The sequence below is a fragment of the Physcomitrium patens genome, chromosome 19 (genome assembly GCF_059467195.1).
Source record: "Physcomitrium patens ecotype Gransden chromosome 19, ASM5946719v1, whole genome shotgun sequence".
Lineage (NCBI taxonomy): Eukaryota > Viridiplantae > Streptophyta > Bryopsida > Funariales > Funariaceae > Physcomitrium > Physcomitrium patens.
Window position 1 is genome coordinate 11,819,982 of NC_143428.1, and position 24,616 is coordinate 11,844,597.

Genomic DNA, 24,616 nt, shown 5'->3' on the forward strand with positions numbered 1-24,616 from the left:
ACCAGATAAGGGATGAAAGGAGAGAACATGACCTTTACTAGATGTTGCACATGATTTCAGTCCCACAGTCTCTATTGTAGCTAGAACAACTTGTTTTCCAATATGTTATCTTCTTTGGCAATAGTGCTTCTTATTTTATAATTGGATTGTTTCTTTAGATAATATTGAGTAGTATGTTTAGCTTTTCCATAATATAAGCATAAGCCTTCTTGATATTGTTGACTCTTTTCCTCCTTTGTCAAGGATTTAAAACGTACCGTATCAACTCGTATTGGTTTTGGCTTTGATAAATAAGTTTTTGAAAACTTAGGAGCTTCTGTCATTATTTGATTTGTTCCTCTCCAGTCATATCTTTGTTCTTGACATCTTTCAAATAATCAATTATTACATGTAATGGCTTGAACAATAAATTATTCTAAAGATTCTAATTTTAGTATTATAAATAATAAGTATTTGATATTATCCCTCAATCCATATTAAAATTGATTGATAAGGGCTTTGTCATTCCAATCCAAGTCACAAGTGAAGTTTTGGAATTTAACAGCATATATGGTGGTTGATTGTGATCTTTGCTGTAAAGATAAGAATTTGGTCTCTACTACTCTTTTTTTATTACTTTCTTCAAATGTGGCCGTAAATATTTTTAGAAATCAATTCAAATCATAAAAGAGTTGAAAATCTTTTCTATTAAAGGTAAAAATCAAGAAAGAGCACTTTTTGATAGAAGTGCACATATGAATCTGACTTAAGTAAATCTATAGAGATATTAGAAAAGATACAAGCTTAGATAGAACTTGACTTGTTGCAAAAATCCTCAAAATTTTGATCTTGTTCTATCAAACTTCTTAGGCATACTAATCCTTATCTCCATCATACTTGTAGAAGCAAAATTCTATGGATTTGATTGTGAAGTCGATCTACTTGCTTCCTTCAACTACACAACTTCTTGCCGCAGACTTTGAACTTCTTCCATAGGTGTAGGTATAGTACTTCCATGATTCACATTGAAAATACGTGAAATTTTTATTCTTAGAGTTTTGAGAAGCTTATGAAGATCTGTAATAATTATAAATTTATTTTTACTTCTACTAAGAATAATATCTATAATCTTTTCTTCCATAGATAATTCAAAAAAATTCAAAAAATTAAATTAGAAGAGGGTAATCCACAACCTCTAATAAAAAAATTTACAAAGAGGGATAATCCGCTTTCTTTAAGGAAAAGATTAGTCTTAGAAAATAATTTTTTTTGTTTAAAGGTGGATAGTCTACAACCTTCAAAAATACAACAATAGAAGTGGAATAATCCACTCACTTCTTAAACAAGAAAAAAAATAGTATATTAGCATTCTTATCAAACTATCAAGGACATGAATCTTGAAGAAAGAAAATCCTCAATACACTCTTATGTCACTAAAGAAAACTAGAAAATCACTCAAAAAGCAATGTAATATTAAACTAGAATGGCTATTGTCAAAACCAAAAAAACTAAAAAATCTTGAAATACGACTAAGGACTTAAAAGGTGTTGACAAGAATGAAGAAGGCTTCACTTTTGCCTCTATATATACTCTTAATTAAGAGCTTTGTAGTAATGTCTGATAGGATCTCCAAAATGTGCTTACTTTGTTAGATACATATCTTAATCTACAATGCAAGTTTTCTATATGAGCGCCACATTGTTAGCTTTTTCTGCAAGCTACCAACATGTGATTAACTTTTTGACCAAGTTTCTAACCTATCAATCAACTAAAGACACATGTAAAGTCAAGTAGCATCTATGAAGCTTCCAAGAAGCTACTCTAAAAGATCTTATGAAATTAACCTACTTTTATCTACTTTTACCTATTCCTACCTAATCATATAGGTATTTACTAAAATACCTATGTATGTACGTGACACACATATATATATATATATATATATATATATATATATTAAAAGCCTATATTCTTTATTTTTTATTAAAATTCTTTTACCATTATTTTTTTCTAATATCTTTTATGTCTAGTAACTAGTTTTAAAAGATATTTTCACCTTTTTTTGTCCAAATTTATCATATTTCTTTAATTCTAAAGCAATTGATTAGACATAGTGGATATTCAAGTATCTAGACAAAAGTCAATATATAACTATAAATATAATATTTTTTTAATTCTTTTATAAAAATTACATATGAAATCTAAGATTATACTTATAATCTTATACAATTATAGTTTTATCCTATCTTATTATGTATTATAGATACAATAATTTTATAAGAACAAAAATTATAAGTAATACAATGATTCTAAATAATTTAAATTTTCTAGAAGCATATATATTGTAAACTGATTTAGATAACTTCAATCACCCAAAATCAAAAAATAATTTAGTATTTTTCTTAATTTAAAATAAAAAAATTCCTAAAAATTTATAAAATTATAAAATAAAAAAATATTATAAATTAAAATATAGTAGTAGAAATAATATCTTCTTATCTCATTCTTTCATGCACTACTATACTTAAGTAGTTCCAAAAACTTTACATAGCTCATTTATTCTTTATTATATGACTAACAAAATTTATTGTAATGAAAATTTTTAACTTAAAAATATTGGTTGTCTCTATGTTTCATTACATCTTTATAATTTATGATTCTTTACAAAGAATACATAAAATGCATCCAAAGCACATAAACTTTTAATGACATCCTAAATTCATCTACTACATATAATAATTTAAACTAGTGTAGCAATTAAGAATTTAAAAAATTGTTTATTTTAATATTTCCAGTCAAGACCTTATAAAAATATATTAAATACAAATCATTAGTTAAGATATAATATAAAAAAATTATAATATTAAATTTAAAAATTTTAAAGTATCTTATATATAACCAATATATATATATATATATATATATATGATTTTATAATTCTAATGCCAATTTTTTTAATATTTTAAAGTTCAAATCTTATTGTTTTTATTTTTTGCCTTAAATATTGACATATGAATTAATATATATATTTTTTTAAGGCATTTCAGACCATAACTAATAACTTCTCTATTATCAATTCTAAATTCTTCTATAACTCAAATAATATTGATTATAATACTCTTCTTTAAAGTATTTAAAAACAATGTCAATATTTTCATGAAGAATAATATATTAAAATATTTTTTATGAATATTTCAAAAATATCTCAACATTTAATTTCTAATCATTATCCATATTACTACCATTAGATAAATAATATAACTTCTTCATTTTTTATATATAAGACTCTCAATGAAATGACCTCTAAAGTTATGGTTGTCACAGACATCAATATTGGCATGAATAATTACAAGAATAAGAAGAATAAGGTAGAAATAAAAATAAATGAATTTGATAATATCTTTTGAAGAAGCCTATTAGAAGCTTTATAGATGCTATTTTGACTTTATAAAAATTTATAGATAATTAATAAGTTAAAATTTAGGTAAAAAATTTAGCCATGTATTGTACATGTTAACTACTTGTTATATAAGTTTTATACTTATTGCACATTTTAACCACTTTTTGTATAAGTTTATTTTTTATTTTTGTATTTGGTTACATTTTTTATTATAGATTATGATTATAATTTAAATTCTATTAAGATCCTTAAGAAACCAAATCACAAGCCAAGACATACATTTTTCTCTATTATCACCTTACTTATTAGAAACTCTTAAATATTCTTCCAAATTATCTTTCATCTATAATTTTTTAGTCTAAAAAATAATACAATGTCAAAAATTATACTTTTATTATTATTAGTTGTAATTTAATACAATACATATATAAGTATCTAATCTCAATTGAGGCATACTAAATTAAACTTTGTACATTATAAATATCAATAAATATTTAAATATCATTTAATTAATTTAATAATTATTAATATAATAAAATATTAAATTAAAAAATAATTGGTTTTATCTATTATCAATTAAAAATCAAAGCATTATAAATGAACTTATTATGACCATGTATACATTCTTAGATATGTAATAGATACCCAAACTACTTAAGTAAATAGAATTAAATAAAAGGAAGTGGAAGTACATAAAAACATTCTTGAAAGATAACATCTTTCTTAAGAAGCTTCAAAGAGGTTTATTAAATGAAGATTAGATATTTAGATTTTATAAATAAGCCATGTGACTATTGAAACTTATGCTACAAGTTTCTTATTTCTAAGAAGTCATGTTAGAAGTAACATTTAACTCAATGTTTGGCTACAAGCATTGTGGTTCTTAGAAAGTTTTTATAAGACTTTTTTTGTAGCTAGTATATATAGAGGCAAGATTAACGCCATCTTTAATCTTATCATAATTTTTTATTTTTTTATTTTTTATTTTTGTTCTATACTTGATTCAAGACTTTTTAGCATCTTTTTATTTAACAATAGCCATTTTAGTTTTTTTTTTCAATCTTACAACTATCTCTTCTTTTTGTACTTTCTAACTTCTTTAATAATACATGAATATATTTTCTTTTAGATTATGTTAAGATTCAATTTCTAGATAATCTAAGTCATTAAAATGAGATGTTGATAAAGATTAAAATACTTACTTCCATCCAACAAAGATTATCAATGTATTGGTGTTATTCATTTATTTTTAATCAAATATAATGATACAAGAATAATTTGACTATGTTATTTATTTGCGATCTAACAAATAAATAGCTCTTAATTAATTTAATTTTACAAAAGGCCTAGACATGACTTTTTTTTTAGCATTTGTATCTTTTTTTACATAAATTTTTTATTATTTCTAATACAATATATTTTTTTATACCATACACATCTTTAATAGTAAAGAAGACTTTTTAATAATTTTTTTATCTGAAAACCTTTCAAATATATTGTTGGGATTCTTCTCTAAACTTCACTTGCCTTAATGTGTCACATTTATGTCTTGTTCATAGATCAAATCCAATTAAAATTTGATTCTCAATGTAAAATCTTTATCTAACAGTTGAACCAATGGTTGCATATATTAGTCTATTAGTTAATTCTCTCACCTCTATATTACTACTTTGTAGAATTTTAGTTGTTAGAATGTAATTTGATTTGGAATGTATAAATTTTAAATAGAACCAATTTTTATTGATATATTATTAAGAGGATGTTAAAGACTTAGAATTTGGTTGTATGATCTTATTTCCAATCTCTTGTGATGTATTAGAAGCTTTAGAGCTTGTGAATCATGCTATTGTTTTCAAAATATCATGTATTTGTCAATATAATTACTTATTCTTACAATTCACTATAAATATGAAAAAATATTCATCTATAATAACTCATGTTTTATCTAATTCATTTTCTTGTCTTTAAATTGAGTCTTATATATTTCTATTATCTTTTTTTTATAATAAATTTTTTTTAGTCGTTTTATTCTATTGATAAGAAAAAATTTTAATAAGAAAAAGATTATTATAACCTATTAAAGGAAAAAATTGTCTCTAAGTCAATAGATTATTTAAGAAGATTTTTAATCCTTATTATTATTTTTCTACTCCATTTTCAACTTCTTTGTAATATAAATAGCCACCATTGTTCAATTTTATAATATTTATATAAATTCCATTTAGTTCCATTGAAGTAGGAAATTTTGTACTTTCAAAAAAATTCAATATTTTTAAATAATTTTTTTTAAATCAAAATTTGCATCTTATTAAAAGGTATGAATTCTCTATATGGTTATATACACCAAAATAATATCCTACACATGTATAGTTTAAGTTCCAAATTTAAATAAAATTGAATCTTTTTCAATATTCTTTTCTAATTCTCTATCAGTTTTTTAGATTTATCTAATTAAGTAGCTATTTTCTTTTTAGGAAGTTTCTCCTCCTTCCACTTTGCAAAAAATGATATAATATTGTAAGTTCTTAAAAGATTCATATCAGCTGCAACAACCATGTTGTCGACATCAACACTTTTAAATTCTATTCTCATAGGAAAAAAAATCACGGTTTTATAAGGAGCCTATCTAAAGATTCTCTTCTAACATTGTCTTAGTAAGATAAGGTTGTTATATTTGATTGTGGATCTCCATTACTTAAGATATGTCATATTTCTTTGATAAATTCCTCTATGTAATTGAAATGCTTATGCCACCTTTGTTTACTATTTCATATATGCCTCCATATCTTGTTATTATTTCTTTCTATACTCACAATACGTAGTAACCCATCCCTGAAACCTACTCCAATCCTAAATCATTTTCTTGGATTTTTATTTTATTATATTTTTAAAAGTTCTGTATGTTGATTTTTCAAACTATATTAGTACATACATTATAACCTAGCAATACAATCAAACTCAATATTCACATTTTTGTCACATGATGTAGCATTGGGTGCCAATTTTTTTCGAATGGATGTAATTTAGTTTATATATATATATATATATATATAGAATGAATTTTCATTCATTTAGTATTTCCCATTAGTTGAATTTTTATCAAAGAACGTCGGTTCGTATGCAGCACAGGCTTTCTGTTTTCCAGCAGCATTCTTCACAACCAGGAAAACAAATAAGGGTTGTGCTCACTTCAGGAATGTGTTGCATGAAGACTGGTTGCATTTCCTGCTAGGGAGTGGGACTCCAGTTCCGAATGCAGCCTTCAACTCTACTCATAGCACAGCCGGTTACTTCATCCTGCAGGAATACCCAACTGTTTGTAAGCCACAGGATACTGCAAGTTAACTCACTGATTTTCCTCTGTAATTGGAAATCTCATCTAGAACAATGCCGGAGATGTACAGTTTCTACGATGACAATCGCCCTGCATCCGGACCTATCCGTGAAGAACTAAATCGACTGATAGCTACAAGGTTTGAGGTTTTGTACTACTGAGAATGATGGGCTGAGCTGTTCCTATATGCACATAGAAACAGAATTTCTAAGTCAGTGCCGACTAGCTTCATACCGCCATGGAAATATCCCTACCTTGTGGCGAGCCTGGTGATGGTAGACCTACGAAAATGTTGCAGTTGACTAAGACACATCTCCAGTGTTCTAGATGGGCCAGATCAAGTGCCTCAGAGAGATCGTCGAAGGGTCATACGAAGATTCACTAATCACAACGAGTAGACAGGTAAGGGAGACATGTGCAACAAGCAAGGCCTTCAAACGATCTCTTCTGAAGCAGCTAGCTCCACCGTAAAGGGAAGGGAGCGAGAGAATCATTTCCGGAAGAAAAGTTTACAAATGCATATCCTGTCCAAGGATTTCGACATGTTCTCTGTAGTATACAGGAAAACCTCTTTCCAGATCCTCAATATTCACTCCAAGGTACATCCCGGTGCCCAAGAAGCTAAAGAATAGAAGAATCTCACACAATCCTGGGCAGCTTCTCTAGAAACTAGATTTCCTTGAGGTAACTGGTTATTATTCTACGATAAAATATCTATGAACAGCTGAGTTGGCTCCCGATCGTTGCTGCTTCTGCGCCGGATGCACAATCTGCACATCAGACAAAAGTAAGAGGTACATAATCGGTACACTGCGAATTCCCCAAAAAACTGCGCCTCGCCTCAAATTCTTAATACGGCGAGTACTCCTGCAAGAACTGCGGCGATCACCGACATCCTGGGGGATGCAATTCGCCATGCTGCGGCTAAGTCACCCGGAACAGGCGAATACAATCCGGGGGGTATTGAAGGGGGTAAAGCGGCTCCAGGAGGCAGCACAAGGGCAGGGCACTTCAAGAGATCCACGTTTACGCGGCATGTGATGGGTAGGGCATAAGCTTTCGTGACATTTACATTGTGATTGTCTCCCAATTCTAAGATGATGGTACACAAGCATCCGGGGTTGATCGAATTCAACTCCTCAATCCCACCGCAACACACCGCGTTCGGCACAACGTCCGGACCTTGGACGAACGTCAAGCACCCAGGCAGATAGTTGTACGCCGAATCACACTCTCCCTCTTCTACAGCACTAACTCCTCTTCCTCCTGCCACCACTAGACCTAGCACCAACACAACCACGACGCAAATCCTGGCGACCATCATCTCGCCCGGCGGTACTCGGCGACCACCTCTAGTTCGTCACCCCCCACTCCGCTCGACCCCACAACCTCAACTGTGGCATGAAAAAACTCAGCTAGAATCGATGCCAACCAGCTTTCAGAACTCTCCCCTATGCGACCCAGATTGCATTGTCCACAGCCCACCCCCTCCCCTTCCCCGCAACCCACATATGCGGCCGTGTTTCGCCGTATCTATCCGCGGTCGATGTGGCTGATAAAGTTTCATCTGGCAGATGTACAAGCAAAATGGCGGAGCCGCAAAATCCTTCCCTCGAATTTAATAAAAGAAAAAAAAGAAAAAAAGCAAGGGTGCCTGCTGCCACTGACCCCAAGTCAGGGGCGTCCTCTAGCTGGAGAATCTCACCTACTGCCCCTCTCGCTCGAAACAATGCCGTTAGATAACCTCGTCTTCGGCCAATTTCCACGGAAAAGGTTTACCTACTCTAGGTAGACCACCTGACACCTTTGGCGAAGTTCTGGAGTGGACCAGCGACGCTCCCACCCTTAAGCATTCGGGACGATCCTCTCCTCCTCTTGGGCTCTGGCGTCGCACCTGAATTCTTCGTTCCGTCTCGGGGTGCGACCAAGCAAACCAGTCCTCCTCCTCCGGCGTCTACTATTTGGGAGACTAGTAGTGGTCACGAATTCGCTGCGTCTCGCACTGCTCCTTCGACTCCTGTTGCTGGATCAATCGTTGCTCCACCTTCACAATTCGCTCCGCTCCCATGTCCATTCTTCTCATCCGAAATCAGTCTCGCCTGCTCCGCCTCGAGACTCGTGACGAGACTTGACGCGCCTCGCCGCGCCGCGTATTGGCGTGACGCGGCGTGACGGGACTTGACGCTGCTTCGTCTGGCGTCAGCCTTTGCGTCGCGTGGACTTGGCAAGACGAAATGACGCCGTGGAGGCTCTTTTCTTATTCTTTTTTTGTTTTTTCCTTTATTAAAGATATAATACTTTGTTTGATAAGTGAGATAGATAAAAAATAATTAATTAATAAAGGCTATACTGACACTAGCGATGAGTTATAGACAAGTAAGTTTTTGTGTAGGGATGATGTTGATTTTAGAGATGTGCAAAGGAATTTACAAAAAAATATGACAAATTTGTTGAGTATTTTGTGGTAGTATATCTGTGTAAAAAAGAGATGTTAAGTGAATTTTGTAATTTTTGGAATAGTGTAAAAAAGAGATGTTAAGTGAATGTCATGCTTGTGTGTGTAATTAAAGACATGGTTTTTTAGAAAGAATTAAAAAATTTGGTCGTAAAATGTTTTAACATATGTAAGAATGTAGATATTACATAACTATGTAGTTATTTGGATAAATAAATCTTATTTCGATAAATTTGAAGATCAAAAATAATTACAAGCTTAAAAGATCTATCAAAACTAAAATATTTAAATTTTAAATAAATGAATTAAAATTTCATTTTTATTATTATTATAATTATCATATATTTATTTTTATAGGAATTTTTCAGATAGTTCATAATATGTATATATATATATATATATATATATATATATATATATATATAATATTTTTTGAATAAAACATCTTACCACTATTGCCTTCTTTCAAGCACACTCTTCAAATTTGGAACTTGTAATAGATTTAAAAACTTATTTTATTTACAGTTTTTTATATAAAATTTATACCTAAATGATATTAAATAGACAAAAAAACATCAAAACATACATTATTTCAAATAAAATATTATTATATTAAAACACATATTATTATTTTTATAATATAAAATCTATAATTAAAAAATATTATTTATGAGCTTTTTGTAAAATCATTTTATTACTACTATTCTAATCGTTGTCTTAGCATATTTTATAAATATATATATATAATATTTTTAAATATTATATTAAGTTTTTTATAATAATTTAAGCACAACTTAGAATAAACTATAAAAAGGATCAAAATAGTAGTTGTAAAGTTTTTTAAAGACAAATTGCACGATTTAAAATTAAAACTTTAAACAAATGTTGGTAATTCATTTTAAAAATATATATTAAAAATTATTATATTATAATAGAAATTTTTTTAATTAAATAATTAAATAATTATTTTTTATTTGATGCTATATGAATCTTTATTATTATTTTCATGAAATAATTTTTTTTAAAATTAATATTAAGATATTTGAGAAATTTTGACAATAAATACAATTCATATAAAGAGTTATAAAGCCACACCATCCCTTGCCATCTTATGATTAGTTTCGTCCATCCTCTAACTTTGTCATTTGTTTTTAATTCCATGTCTTATGTTTCCAACTCCTTGTCCATTGTTTCTATCCCCCCCTCCCATCTCTTGTTTCCAATACATCCATTTTTTGTTTCTAGCATCCATGTTCCTTATTCCCAATCCCCTTTCCATCCTTGTCTCTTGTTCCTAGCACCCTCCATCCCTATTTCCTTGTTCTCAATACCCTTCATCCTCATTTTCTTATTTCTCAAGCCATTAATGGATTTATCAAATTCTTTTGAATTTAATTGTGCATTTTGTTCTTTATTTTCAAGCTTGTTTCATACAATTTATATAAGAAATTACGTAGCACAATTGAAAAAACTATATTTGAAACTAATTTCAATGATGGTCTCATAAATGTATTTTTTGATTTCTTTCTTGAAGTTGCATCACCCATCTCTTTAAATTTCTAGGAGATAAGGCCATGAGTACTTGATGTCCATTTTTCACAATCAATTGAACTTAATTCCACACCAATATAATTCAGCAACTATCAAAGTGATTGACCATCAAATAAATGGTGTTGTGAATAACATATTAGAGTCTCTAAAGCATTGTACTTTGAAAGCAACATTAAAATGTGATTTTAAAATTTTGTTTATATTTTCCTTGACAAACTTTGGCAAATTTTGGCAAATAATATAGAAAGGTTTATACTATCTACAAATATTTTATTAGGCAACCAAGAAATGAGATAGCTCTCTTTGTTTGTTGGACATAGCAAAGTTAGACTACATCAACATGTTCAAGTCAATTTGTCAATTGATGTCACCACAATTCACATCATGTATTGTTGGCAGCAAGTCAAAGACGCATTAAGAGAGGGCAAGACAAGACATTCAAAAAGCCTCTAATATCCTTGATATATCTTCTCATAGATTTGTTTCTAGTAAAATCAATGGTCACAAGTTTGCACTAATTCAAATGAAAGTCATCTTCTCCAACATGTGATAGCAAACTTCTTGCAAATCATTTTATATCTTTTCTAAATAATTTTTTTTCTCTATTGCAAGAATTTTTTCTTGCATTGTTGTAATCAGGTATTGGTTTGATCTAGCTTTCTCAATTGAGCAGTAGAAGGATGATTATATGGTAGATTTTTTGAATCAAAGTAGAAAATAATGAAGTGCATCTTTAATATGAAGAAAAAAAAGGTACCTAAGCCAATTGTAGATGAGGCAACTTAAATAGTAAGAGTAGCTCTCACTTGCTTGATTTGAAAAATGAGATCTTATAATTTGAATTGGATTGTAGACTTATAGATGGTTTTTTTTAAAAGATTGGTAGAAAATCATTATGCATGGATGTGAGAATCATTGAAATGGAGGTAGTAGAATAGACGCTAGCAAAGAGAGGAAAAAAGAAGCATGTAGTGAGCAAATTTATAAGCATGGTAATATAATCAATGAGAAGATTAAGAAGTTAGATAGAGAGACATTTACGTATTAGAAGCGCATCAAGAAGACTTGGCCAAATTATATAAAAGAGGTCTTAAAGAAGAATTGAGGAGTTAGGGAGTAGAAAGGAAGGATAGGAGAAATGAAACGGGGATGTAAATAAATGACATGGGATTGGAAATGCAAGTCAGAGATAAGAGATGGATGGAACTAATCATGAGATGATATGGAGGTGTAGCTGTAACAATTTCTTATATTTTGTAGAAGCTTATGTTATTCAAAGGAATATGTGGTTTTAGACTTATCAACATGAATTAAAAATATAGTTTTAAAGCCAAAAGAGACCTTAAATTTCCAGATAATATAGGCATTTGACAAAATAAGAATCAATGAAATGATAATAGTTGCTTGATTTTATTTTTTTTATAATATTATTTTACAAGTGATATCTTGATTATAAGTAATATCTACAAAAATGATTGATATTTCAAACACCAATTTGTGAACTTTAGATGTACTTTGTGAAGTTTTTGAATTAGCCATGTTTTATAGACCTTCTAAAAGTATATTCATGAAGAGAAGAAAAAAAAACAAAACTAAAAACTACAAACTAAAATATCTAAAGAATTGATTTGCTTTGATTTTATATGAATCAAGATAATAAAATTTATTAAAAAATTATAAACTAGTTTTGAATTTTATCTCATTTTACTTATGATTTTTACAACAAAAATTAGTATTTAATACTTTTAAACCAAAAAAAAAAAAAAAAAAAAAAATGATGCATTTAATGTTAATCAAGTTAGCATTTTAAAATAAATTTAATCTTTTGTATATAAAAAAAAATAGAAAACGCAACTTGACACATCAGCATAAGTCTAAAATAGATGCTTTTATATAAAATATGTTTATATATATATATATATATATATATATGTCAAAGAGTAAGTTATCTGATACAATAATATAAATAAATCATTTTAGTAAATAGATCAAAAAAATTATAAAAAATAATAAATTATGTTACAATGTAATTAATTACAAATTAACCATGTCTAGTCACAAAAGATTTTAAGATAAGTTCTGAGAGTGGAATTAGCCACATTAATAATGGTTTTAATTTTATAAAATTTATACTATTTTAAAACTATAAATATGTTTTAGGAAGTTTTGTTCAACTTCCACATCTATTATTTAAATAAATTTTAAATCAAAATATTTAAAATAAGATATTAAAAAATTACCTCTAAAAATATTTTAATAATAAGAAGGCTCTCAATTGTAATATATAAAAAATACAATATTATAATATATATTGGAAACAAATCTGAATAAGCATAAAAAATTTATATATTTTTATGTATTTGAATATACATGTTTATATATATATATATATATATATATATATACAACATTAAAATATAAAAGACATGAAAAAGAGCTACGCATACCTCATGCTATTTTTTGTACCATATATTAGATTTATATTTATACTACGTTTGACATATATATGTGTATATATATATATAAATATATATATATATATATTTATAAATAAAATTTATAAATTTATAATAATTAATAAAATCACGAGTTTTATCCTATTACTATAAAAAAAATAAAGTGTTAGGCATATTGAAGAATAACTACTATGAAGTCACAACACTTAGCATCAGCAAGGTTACACACAAAGAGAATATGGAGTTATTGAAGAACAAGTACCATGAAGTTATAGCACTTAGCATCAGTAAGGTTGCACACAAAGAGAGTATGTAATAAGATATCTCTCACTTCCAACAATTAATACTTATAGGTGGTGGTTGTTGTCATAGAAGACAACTTCCACTCTTTGATTTTTGTACACATGGTTCTAGGATTCTTTAGCATCTAATTTCCCTTGAGAGTATCTTATGGTCCTAAGATCCTTTACTATCTTATTAACTACAAAGATATTCTATACCAAACACTTATTACTCTTACCTAGTCTTTGGATATTCCCTAGTTCATACTTTATCCTCTTAACTTTGACTCGTGGTCCTTAATTTCATCCTATATCCATAGAATGTCCCTTTTAACTATCAAGAGTTAATTCTTTGACTATTAATAACTTACTTAAGATAATATCTTTTACAAGGTAATTTATTCTACTATTATTTTTACTTATTTATTTTAACAATCTCACTTTGCTATTGATCAAAGGCTTTCAACCCTAATGCCTTTATCAACAAATTAGCAAGCATGTCTTCTATTGCACAATATTTTATATCAACCACTTTCATTTCAATCTTTTGTCTAATGAAGTGATGTTAAATGTCAATGTACTTAATCTTTGAATGATGCTTTGGATTCTTTGTAAATACAAGACATCCTTTATTGTCACATTTTATTAGAGTTGCTTTCATTTGCAATATTCCAATGTCTTTCAAAAGTTGTTTTAGCTATATTTCCTCCATTGCACCATCGCTTACTACCATGTACTCTGCTTCTATTATTGACCTTGTAATTGTTAGTTGTCTCTTGCAATTCCACAAAATAGTTCCTACTCCAATAAAAAATATATATTCCATTTTTCATCTTCTATCATTTTCATCTCTAGTCTAATCCGCATGACAATAATTATGTAAATTAATGTTATCACTTCCAAGGCACAATTTGAAATACAAAGTACCTTTTAAATACCTCATAATTCTTTTGATGGTTGCCTAATAAATTGGTCTAGCCTTTGATATGTGTTGACTTATTACACTCACCACATATGCAAGATCCAATCTTGTATCAACCATTGCATATACAAATAAATCCACTGCTACCTTATATGGAATACTTTGCATTTAACCTTCAATTTTAGTAAATTCTTCATCCGTAAACTTCATCAACTTCAAATTGGCCTCTAAAGGTGTTCAAATAGGCTTATACTCTTTCATATTGAATCATTTCAATATTTCTTCAATATACTTGCTTTGACTCATTGTAATAGTCTTCTTGATATAAATTCTCACAAATTCCACTCTAAAATAATAAAAAAGCTCTTCCAAATCATTCATATCATACTCCTTTTTTAATTTTGTCTTTAATCAATTCATCATCTTTATAGTATTGATTAAAATGATCAAATCATCAACATAGAAGATGACAATTAATATAAATTCACTTTATTACATCACATACAAAGAATGATCAGATTCATTCTTAAAAAATCCTTCATTCACAAAGAATGTATCAATGTGTTGGTACCATGTCCTTAAAGATTGCTTGAGCCAATACAAGGCTTTTTTCAACTTACAAACAAGATGTTGTTTGTCTTCTTCTACAAATCCTTGAGGTTGCTCTATGTAGATGTCTTCTTTTAGATTTACATTTAAGAAAGTTGTCTTCACATCCATTTGATGCATCTCCAAGTCTATTCTTGTCCCAATTGCAACAAAGATTCTAATGGTGGTGAATTTGGCTATAGGAGCAAATGTCTCATTGAAATCAACACCAACAACTTGTAAATAGTATTTGGCAATCAATCTAGACTTATATCTTACAACATTACGCATTGCATCTCTTTTGTTTTAAACACCCACTTACAACCAATTGAAGATCAATTTAATAGAAGTTGAGTCAATTCCCATGTTTCATTGTTTATGAATGATTTGTACTCTTTTTTTATGGCATTCTCTCATTTCATAGTATCCGTAGACTTCATTACATCACATAAACTTAATAGATTAGCAAGGAGTACAATATTGGCATATTCTTCACTTACTTGAAGAAAGATGTGATTCTTCGACTATGTACAAAGTTGTTTTCTATCTCTCAAAAGATATCTCCTTTCACTTAATGAAGCTTCACTTTCTTTCACTCCAATGTTTCTTATAAGCTTCTTCTCTCTTAAAACTTGTTTCTTCATATTCAAAGGTTGGTACTCTTCATCATCATCATCATCTTCAACATCCTCATTAACTTTATTATTGATTTTAGTAATAGTATGTACACTATAGCCTACCTTCTGTGGCTCTTTATCTTTATTTGAATTTCTACCATCATCAATGTCATCATCTTTTTTTTCTTACTTTGTTGAAATTGAATATGTATCCATAAACTTAGTATTATCCCAACTTGGACACATCTCCAAGTGCTTAAAAGCATTTTTAAGCTCTAAAAACTTTACATCACAATTCTTGATGATCTTCTTGGTTTTTAAACACATTAGCCTATATGCCTTGGTACCTTCACAATATCCAAAAAATACACATTTGTATCTTTAGTATCAATTTTAGACCTCATACAATGTAATAACTTTATATATGCAATGCATCCAAAAATCTTCATATCAAAAATACAAGGTTTCTTGCGATTTCAAGCTTCTTATGAAGTCACTGATATAAATGCACTTGTTAGACACATATTCCTTGTATATATTGCATTTACCATTTTTTCTACCTAATATTCATGCCCAAGGATTTATATATGAAGCGTACTCTTTGTTATCTCTATAATGGTGTGATTTACTCTTTCAGCAACTCCATTTTGTTGTGGAGTATAGAGAGTAGAAGATTGTTTTACAACACCTTGAATCTTCAAGAATTCATCAAAATATTTTGACATGTATTCACCTCTATTATTTGTGTGTAACGCTTAGAGCTTGCATTCACATTGTTTTTCTACAAGAGCCTTAAACTCCTTAAATCTTGAAAAACATTCATTCTTGATTTTAATGATGTAAATCCATACTTTTTTTAAAAAATCATTAATAAATATGACAAAGTATCTTACTCCTCTAATTGATGGTGTCTTCATTGGTCTATAAACCTCAGAATGTACAATCTCCATCAATTTGGTAGTACATGTTGCAACTCTTCTTAGAAATAAAGCCTTTTGTTGTTTGCCTTGCATGCATCCTTTACAAGCAAGTGTCAAAGCATTGTCATTGAATTGACCAAGATCCAAGCCACTTACTATGGATTGGAGCTCCTTCATGCTTTTGGCATTCAAATGACTAAGTCGTTGATGCCAAATTTCAAATTTATCTTGATCTTATGAAAAATTAGCAAATGTTGTCACTTCTACTTCATTCATCTTCTTACAATTGATGAAGTAGAGGTTTCCATTTCTAAGGCCTTTGGCAACATGTTGTCTATCCAATGTCTTCACAAAACATCTATTCTTATCAAATTGAACTTTACAACTATATGATATAAATTTGTTCATTGTAACAAAGTTCTTCTTTATCTTTGGTATGTGTAAGAGACCTCTTTCAACTTAATTCTCTTAATTTGGTCCTTTACAATAATTTCCACAATAATTGATCTTATTTCAATGGCTTATACTATGTCATTGTCTCTCAAATAAAATTTGATTTTTGAAATTTCTTCACAAGTATCAAAGAAACACTTATATGGTGTCATATAAATAGTAGCACTCAAATCTATAATCCACTTAGACATAATAGCTATGGAGGCTCTTTTACTTACCATGAAAGCATAGTCATCTCCATCAAAGTTATCATAAGGATTGTTTGCATTCTTCTTATTTTCTTTTTTAGCTTTGTAGAAATTCCTAGTAAAGTGACATGATTTTTTATAAATATAGTAATTTTTTATATTGCTTTTAGAATTATCACATTGGTGAAAATAGCTACCTTTATCTTATCTTGAAAATAGAGTCAAATCATCACTTTGAAGCTTATTTTCTTTCCTCTTAGTCATTTCATGAACAAGCCTTGATGTGACATAATTTCTGATAAGGTCCTTCATGTTGATAGATTCCAATGCCACAATGAAGTAGTTGTAGGATTTAAAAAGGCTCATGAAAAATATCAACACAATGTCATTATCATCAACTGACTTGTCAAGAACTGTTAGTTGCTTTACAAGTGCTTTTACTTTGTTGATATGAGCCATGAAGTCATTTCTTTCTTCCATCTTTACCATTAAGAACTTTCTCCTTATTCATTGAATGTTGGCAAGGTTCCTACTCTTATAGATATTATAAAGAATCTTCTATACTTTTATAAATCTATTATAAGTAATTACATGTGAAAAATTTATATCATCTAAATTTGATGCAATCATGCCAAAAACCTTCCTTTCACGACATTTATATTCTTTCTTCACCTTGACATCAACACCATCATTTGGAGGCTCTTTACTTTCATCTCCAATGTCCCAAAGGTCCAATGAAGCCAATAAAAGCTCCATTTTCTTCTTCCAATGGTAGAAGTTGTCACCTTTAAACTTCTAAATTACTCTCAAATTCTCACGTTGACTTGAAACCATGTCTAAAAAAGATGTATATGAAAAAAAATCAAAAAAAGAGAAGAAAGAACTTTAAAAGTTAACAAGAAGGTATTGCTGCTTTAAAAATCCAAAATGCCCTCTTTGTAAATAAATAAGTAATTTCACTCTTTAATCACTCTCAACTTCACTTATAAGGCTTCTCACAAGTTTTATACTCTATCTTAATCTCTTCTATAAACTTTGTCATTAGACAATCATCTCTTTTTTCTCATAAAATACTTCTAACCTCACAAAATACTTCTTATTACTATAAGAGGATCTCAAGGGAATTTTATCACATAAAACCACAATGTTAAATTACAAATAATATAAATAAAAAATAAAAAAAAACAAAATACTAGTATTCTAATATATCATTCTAAGGTATCTAACAACCTCTAAGATTATTAATGCGCTTAATAACAAGTAAGAGCAAAACTACATCAACAATTAGATGCAATAATGGAATTACATGATACCAAACCCTAACATCAACAACAACAAAAAGATCTATTCTTCACAATAAGTAAGACTTGAAAGAACTTCAAAACTCACAATTAAAGATAAGTGAGCTCATAACCTATTAAAGAATAAGCACTATGAAGTTACAATACTTAGCATCAGTAAGGTTGCATACAAAGAGACTATGGAGTTATTGAAGAACAGTCACTATGAAGTCACAACATTTGATATCAACAAGGTTTTATATAAAAAGAGTATAGAGTTATTGAAGAATAAGCACTATGAAGTCACAACACTTAGCATCAATAAGGTTGCATACAATGAAAGTATGGAATAAGATATCTCTCACTTCCACCATTCAATATTTATATGTAGTAGTTATTGTCCTAGAAGACAACTTCCACTCTTTGACTTTTACACACATGGTTCTAGGATTCTTTGGCATCTAACTTCTATCAAGAGTATCTTATGGTTTTAGAATCTTTTAGTATCTTATTAACTACAAGGGTATTGTATGCCAAACACTAATTACTCTTACCTAGTCTTTGGATATTTTGTAGTTCATACTTTATCTTCTTAGCTTTAATTTGTGGTCCTTGATTTCATCTTATATTCATAGAATGTCCTTTTTAACCACCAAAAGTCAATTCTTTGACTATAAGCAATCTACCTAAGATAATATCTTATATAAGAAAACTTATTCTACTTTCACTTTTTTTATTTACTTACATTAATAAGGCAAAAAAATTAGATTATTATTTGAATCAAATATTTGTTACTTTTTTATGCTTTTATAGATACCATCTTATTTTACTTTAAACAAATAAAACTTTGAAAAATTCAAAATTTGAAGAGTCATCATTCTAATGGACCTTATTTGTCTTCCAATTTGAAGCTATCCTACTTTGACATTCGAAGTAAGTCTCATCAATATTCCGTTCATTTAACCTCCACAATGCTTTTTTGTTTCATTTCTTAAAATTAACTAAACTTGATGAAGTCTAGCATGTTCACACATCTTTACCCCACGAGTTGTGTAATCAAATGGATTAACCCTTCCGAAACACCTGGACAGAATCCAATGAAAGGCATGTGTAGTATCCTGATTGTGCAATTGAAGCGTGCCCATCCATTTTGTCGGTGGCATTCTAAGTGACTTGACTGCGAGTGTGGCTTGAAGCCGCCAAGGCCAATTTAGTGGAGACAATTCAGTGTTGTGCTGCTTCACGACGTTGACCTGGTGCTGGTTGCTATTTTCGAATCCTGGGAAAAGGTCACTAACCTTCATGTCATTGGATATTTTCTCCTTTAGCTTTGTCAGCGCACATGTGATTTGTATTATCCACCTAAGTGAAGATTCTGAAGCACACATTTCACAACAATCCAAAACACGTAGTTGAGTGGAGCCACTTCATGCAACTGCCATAAGTAATTTCACAATCTTACAAACATGTATGATTTTGAGACGATTACAAAAATAGTACTACAGCCGGAAAGGATGAAGACTCCACTTGTATCTCGCTGATGAGGTAGGTATTTTCTATTCCTGAGCTTGAGTTCAGTTCGCTCCCGTAATTTCACTCGCAGACTGCCGACTTGGGTTTTTACATCCTTGAAACTCTAGCATTTGTCTGTGTCCGCACTCGTCAGTTTCTGTGTAACATTCTGGTCTGTGGAAACATTTCACAAACAGAACTCGGCCAGTCTCATCTCACTCGGTAACAATCCAGATTAAGTCACTGACGCTAGTGTTCTTGAGAATGTGCACTATTCATTCTTGCATGGAACCTGAATGATGTACATTCTTGTATGCTTAAGTGCATTTGTTGCATCCGGTGATGACTTCGTAATCCATGATCAGATTATCAATGTACACTTCTTCGGCAGTACTATTAGGCTCATCTAGAATACAGAATCAACAGCCTTCCATCGGGCCCAGTTCTTGTGGGATACAGAGCGATCGTCGATATTTGTATAAGAAAGCAAAGTTGTTGTAACCCAATGGAAGTGTTGGTGGCCATCCGGCACAAACCCGTCGCAGTAGATATTGGTGCACATTCAGCTTGTCTCGTTTACCTTCGCCTCGGCAATCTCTGACGAGCTTAGCTATTCTAGCTGTTCAGGAAGTTTCTCAATATTCGATTGAAAGAATCAGGATTCTCCACATGGGGGAAGTGACCGCACTTGTTCATCACCACCAGGTCTGTTGAATTGCCCATGTGCCTGTTCGCACTCAACAATAAGCCTCTCATTATCCTAGATAAACTGAAGTCTTCCCGAATATCCTTAATCGCAATAAAACAGAACCGAAAAAAATCTACTATGAAACTACGCGCAAGAATCTAAGGCGGATTTGTGTCTCAGAATGGTGAAGTACATGTTAAATTCGTATTTTAAACTCCTCCGAACCATTGCACCGAGAGGCACTTACAATTTCAGTTTGAGCGCCGCCTCCAGACTTGTGATTCGATCGTTTTGACCCCAAATTATCAAACTCTTCTTCTGAACATGCAACAAGCGGGTGTGAGTCGACACATCACTGCACCGACTATGTAAGGATGTTAGGCATCAGAGAATATCCGAATCTTCGCTGATTTTGAAATCAAATGTACAGCAATTTTTTTATCAAAGGGAAAAGGTGCTCTTAAAAAATTCGACACTCAAGTGGAATAAGGGAAGAAGAACTTGATACCTGCGTCAATTGTGGAAGTGGAGATGTTCCTCGTGCACCACAGACCATTCTGTTCAGCAATTCGACCTTCTCGTGACGATGCTCATCGAAGAATCTCTGGATGTATAAAGTTGTGCATTAGAGAATTCATCAGTCTCGTCATTCCCCACGAGATGAATTCCCAACTGTTTCCGCGTTACAATTAACAAGAAAAAATTGATTACAAAAGGTTTGAGGAGATACTCACACTCAACACATCCTTCCACACGGGCTGCAGAAGCCTGTAAACTGGCTTGGTAGTGGCCACGGATGCTAGGTTCTTCAATCCCTTGACCGTCGTAGGCAGCAGCAGATCAGATATGTGGTCATAATCAAACTCTGCAAGCAATGATTTCTGCGACGTCGGTGTCATGTGTGTCCCTGCGGCAACAAAAACGACTCTCTGGACAAGCTTTGGGAAAAGATGCGCCATCCAGAACGCAACCACGCCGCCATACCCAGCTCCAACCACCGTCACCTGAAACAAGCCATCTCCATTTTAAACAATATACCGAAAACTTTTGACGTGCAAGACCTCCATATTTGATAACTTTCTAATGCTTTCGGGTTAAAATAGTAGGAATTTACGAGCCTAAATCAATTTTACTTGTTTCAAAGGCCACCTCGCAGAAGAACAAACCCGAATAGCTTAGAACCTACCTCTCAACTGATGTAATCGTACCTCGTCGATTGTTAAGGAGAATAAGAAAATGCTTGAATTCTCTGCATGGTAACTACTGAGAATAGTTGGACTCTCTCTCTACTGCCAAAAGTGCAAGTCCAAACTCGCGATGCAGAAAAAGAAACACGCCACTCACCTCATTGTAAACATCCAGGGCATGAAGCATCTTGACCATGCAATTGGCTTGAAGCACTTCCGACCTCTCAGCACTCGTCGACGACGATCCACCAAAAAACACTAAATCCGGAACATAAACATTGAAACCCTTCGTGAAGGCGCGGATCTGCTTCTCCCAGTTAATCATTCCATCCGCCACAAAGTCATGAAGAAACAACAGCACGGGCTTCTCGGAGGCGCCCGCAGACCACACGCCGCTCTCGGGCTGCTCCCACGGCAACTGGCACCGCACCACAGAGACTCCATTGTCCAATTCCACGACCTCAGGCTTCAGCCCGCAGGCTCTGTACCGCTGCTTCAATTGGCTCAGCTTCAAGTCCAATATACTGAAACCGAAGCACGATCCTCTCCCCATCCTCGAGTCCTAAAACCGCCTCACCCAGCAACTCTTCGCAACTTCGCCTCTCTCCATGGAATCTCACCGTCCTTCCCGCCTCGAAAAGCCCGAAACAAATACACAACCACCTTTGAATCCAACCTCAAACAAACTACAATCCTTCATCCACCGAAATCTCATAAAATCCTATCACGATTAGGATTCTCTTAGCCCTCCCACGGATCTGTAAAGCGAATTTCTCTCTGGAGGCCACACCAATGGACTTGCAGGCGGAGCTCGCCACCTTTTCTGGTTGCGTTAAAAGGCTTTAAGCTTTCGCCGCCGATATTTGAACGATGATATCGACTATGCAGAGGAATGAGAACACAACGCACACGCTTGCCGAGACTGATTCGGACGGCGACGATAAAGAAAGCGCAACAGAATGAGTCGATCCCAGTCAAAGAAGAAGCAGAATGAGAATTAGAATAGAAGACGCCTCTGAAGCCATCGCTGCGAAGGAAGGATGTGCAGGTGGTGGAAGGGGCCGGTGGACCTCCCCTCCTGACTCTCATCCATCCATATATTCATCCATCCATTCGATAATCCATCCACATATCTACCCGCTTATTCATCGGTCGCTTCTACCATTCATCCATCTTTCTATCATCCGTATTCGACTCTATCATCCATCCTTCATCGACGTTCATTCATTTTTACTGTACATCCTTCTTTTTCTGTGCATCTCTCTTTTCTTCATGGCATTGGCGCTGGTCAGTCCTTTAGAAAAGACTGGTGGGTTCAGGTTTTGTCATATAAAATGGAGGTAGGTACTTCGGTTACTGTTCTATAATGTTTTGGTTTTGATTTTTTCTTTTTCTTTTTTAAAAGAAACTTAAGACTTGCCAAGGTTGTGGATTCAATAACCAAGGTTGTGGATTCAAGGTTGTGGATTCAAGGTTGTGGATTCAATAACCAAGTATAGTGGGTAAGATATCGGTGTGCTGGAAGTATAGACAATTTGATTCGATATATTCTTTGTAAGAAACTGTTAGTATTTAATAATAAAAATGACAACATTTGTGTCTATTTTAAAGATTTAAGTTATTAGCAGGATGGATAAAATAAAATAAAATGAACCCACACCATTGAAATGTATACATGGCCTTATTTTTCTTTTCTTTTTTGTAATAGAAGGTGTTAAATTAATTCTAGTCAAAATTAAATAAATAAAAAATAACACATTGAATGAAAATTATAAGTTATCACTTTTATCTAAATCTAAAATCTTGAGTAAAATTTTCTTCATAATTATTTGAAAAAAGAGTTTGCAAAGCACTAAGAATAACATTAAGAAGAACACAAGAAAGGCATTGACAAGAGTAAAGAAGACTTTTCTCTTGCATCTATTTATACTATTTAATAAAAAATTATATAGTGATGTCACATAAGTTGTATTATACGTATCCAATTTGCATGACACATATCAAATTTGTAAGCCAAGTTTTCAACATGTGTACAACATAGCCAACTAATGTGACATCATTATATAAGCTTATTATTTTATTGTGTTATTATGGCAAAGCTTATTTTTTTATTGTGTTATTATGGCAAAAATACATGAATAAATGAGGAAATTAATGCTTGTAATGCATCAACTCAATTCACCACAATAAAGAGCAACTAGATTGATTAAAAATAAAGATATGTAGACGGTTAAAGCTACATCAACATTTGTACTAAACCATATTACTTCTCTTGTGAAAGAACATTATTTAAGAACCAATACAAGCATTAAAAAACCAATAGTTGCCTTACTTGAGAAGTTTGATGGTACAAAATAAAAGTTTTGAAAATTTATCAATTTTGTACAAATAGTAATTGAGCTTCAATTCAAAGTTATTTAATTTTCACATTACAAGTCATATTTATAGAAACATGAGTTAGAGATTCAACTTTGTCATGATTATCATCTTTTTTTAAACAAAATAATCTTTCATTAAATAATTTAGATGCTATTTTTACAAAATTTTATTGTAAGTAAAGAAAATATGATGCAATTTATATTTCAACTAATAAGATTTATATTTTGTATCAATATAATTCTTTTGTATCATTATATGCTTTAAAAATTTGAAAACTTGCAATTGATATCAAGTGAGATAATATTATACTTATCAACTTATTTTTTTGTGGATTATAATATAATATAAAAAAAATTAATATTAAACTAATTTAATCTTCAAACATTAAGAAAATTATATATATATATATATATATATATATATAAA

General features: G+C 31.0%; 2 protein-coding genes across 2 annotated transcripts; both read right to left on the reverse strand.

Moving 5' to 3' along the window:
• Positions 1–7,156: 7,156 nt before the first annotated feature.
• On the reverse strand, positions 7,157–8,523 carry LOC112295841 (non-specific lipid transfer protein GPI-anchored 13). Its single transcript, XM_024547840.3, has one exon. The coding sequence runs from the start codon at positions 8,035–8,037 to the stop codon at positions 7,555–7,557; it is 483 nt and encodes a 160-aa protein (XP_024403608.1). The 5' UTR covers positions 8,038–8,523; the 3' UTR covers positions 7,157–7,554.
• An 11,313-nt stretch (positions 8,524–19,836) lies between these two features.
• On the reverse strand, positions 19,837–22,793 carry LOC112295702 (uncharacterized). The gene is made up of 5 exons (XM_024547561.3): positions 21,969–22,793; positions 21,359–21,628; positions 21,133–21,228; positions 20,872–20,942; positions 19,837–20,663 (listed from the first exon to the last, which is right to left on the reverse strand). The coding sequence occupies exons 1-5, from the start codon at positions 22,362–22,364 to the stop codon at positions 20,552–20,554; spliced, it is 945 nt and encodes a 314-aa protein (XP_024403329.1). The 5' UTR covers positions 22,365–22,793; the 3' UTR covers positions 19,837–20,551.
• Between the last annotated feature and the right edge of the window lie 1,823 nt (positions 22,794–24,616).

What these genes read in the sequence shown, in the direction of transcription:
- LOC112295841 (XM_024547840.3), bottom strand. Translation starts at nt 8,037, where the DNA reads ATGATGGTCGCCAGGATTTGCGTCGTGGTTGTGTTGGTGCTAGGTCTA.
- LOC112295702 (XM_024547561.3), bottom strand. Translation starts at nt 22,364, where the DNA reads ATGGGGAGAGGATCGTGCTTCGGTTTCAGTATATTGGACTTGAAGCTG. An exon ending in TGTGGAAGGATGTGTTGAGT is followed by an intron (nt 21,229 to 21,358) that starts GTGAGTATCTCC and finishes TTATACATCCAG; the next exon opens with AGATTCTTCGATGAGCATCG. An exon ending in CACTTCCACAATTGACGCAG is followed by an intron (nt 20,943 to 21,132) that starts GTATCAAGTTCT and finishes TTGCATGTTCAG; the next exon opens with AAGAAGAGTTTGATAATTTG.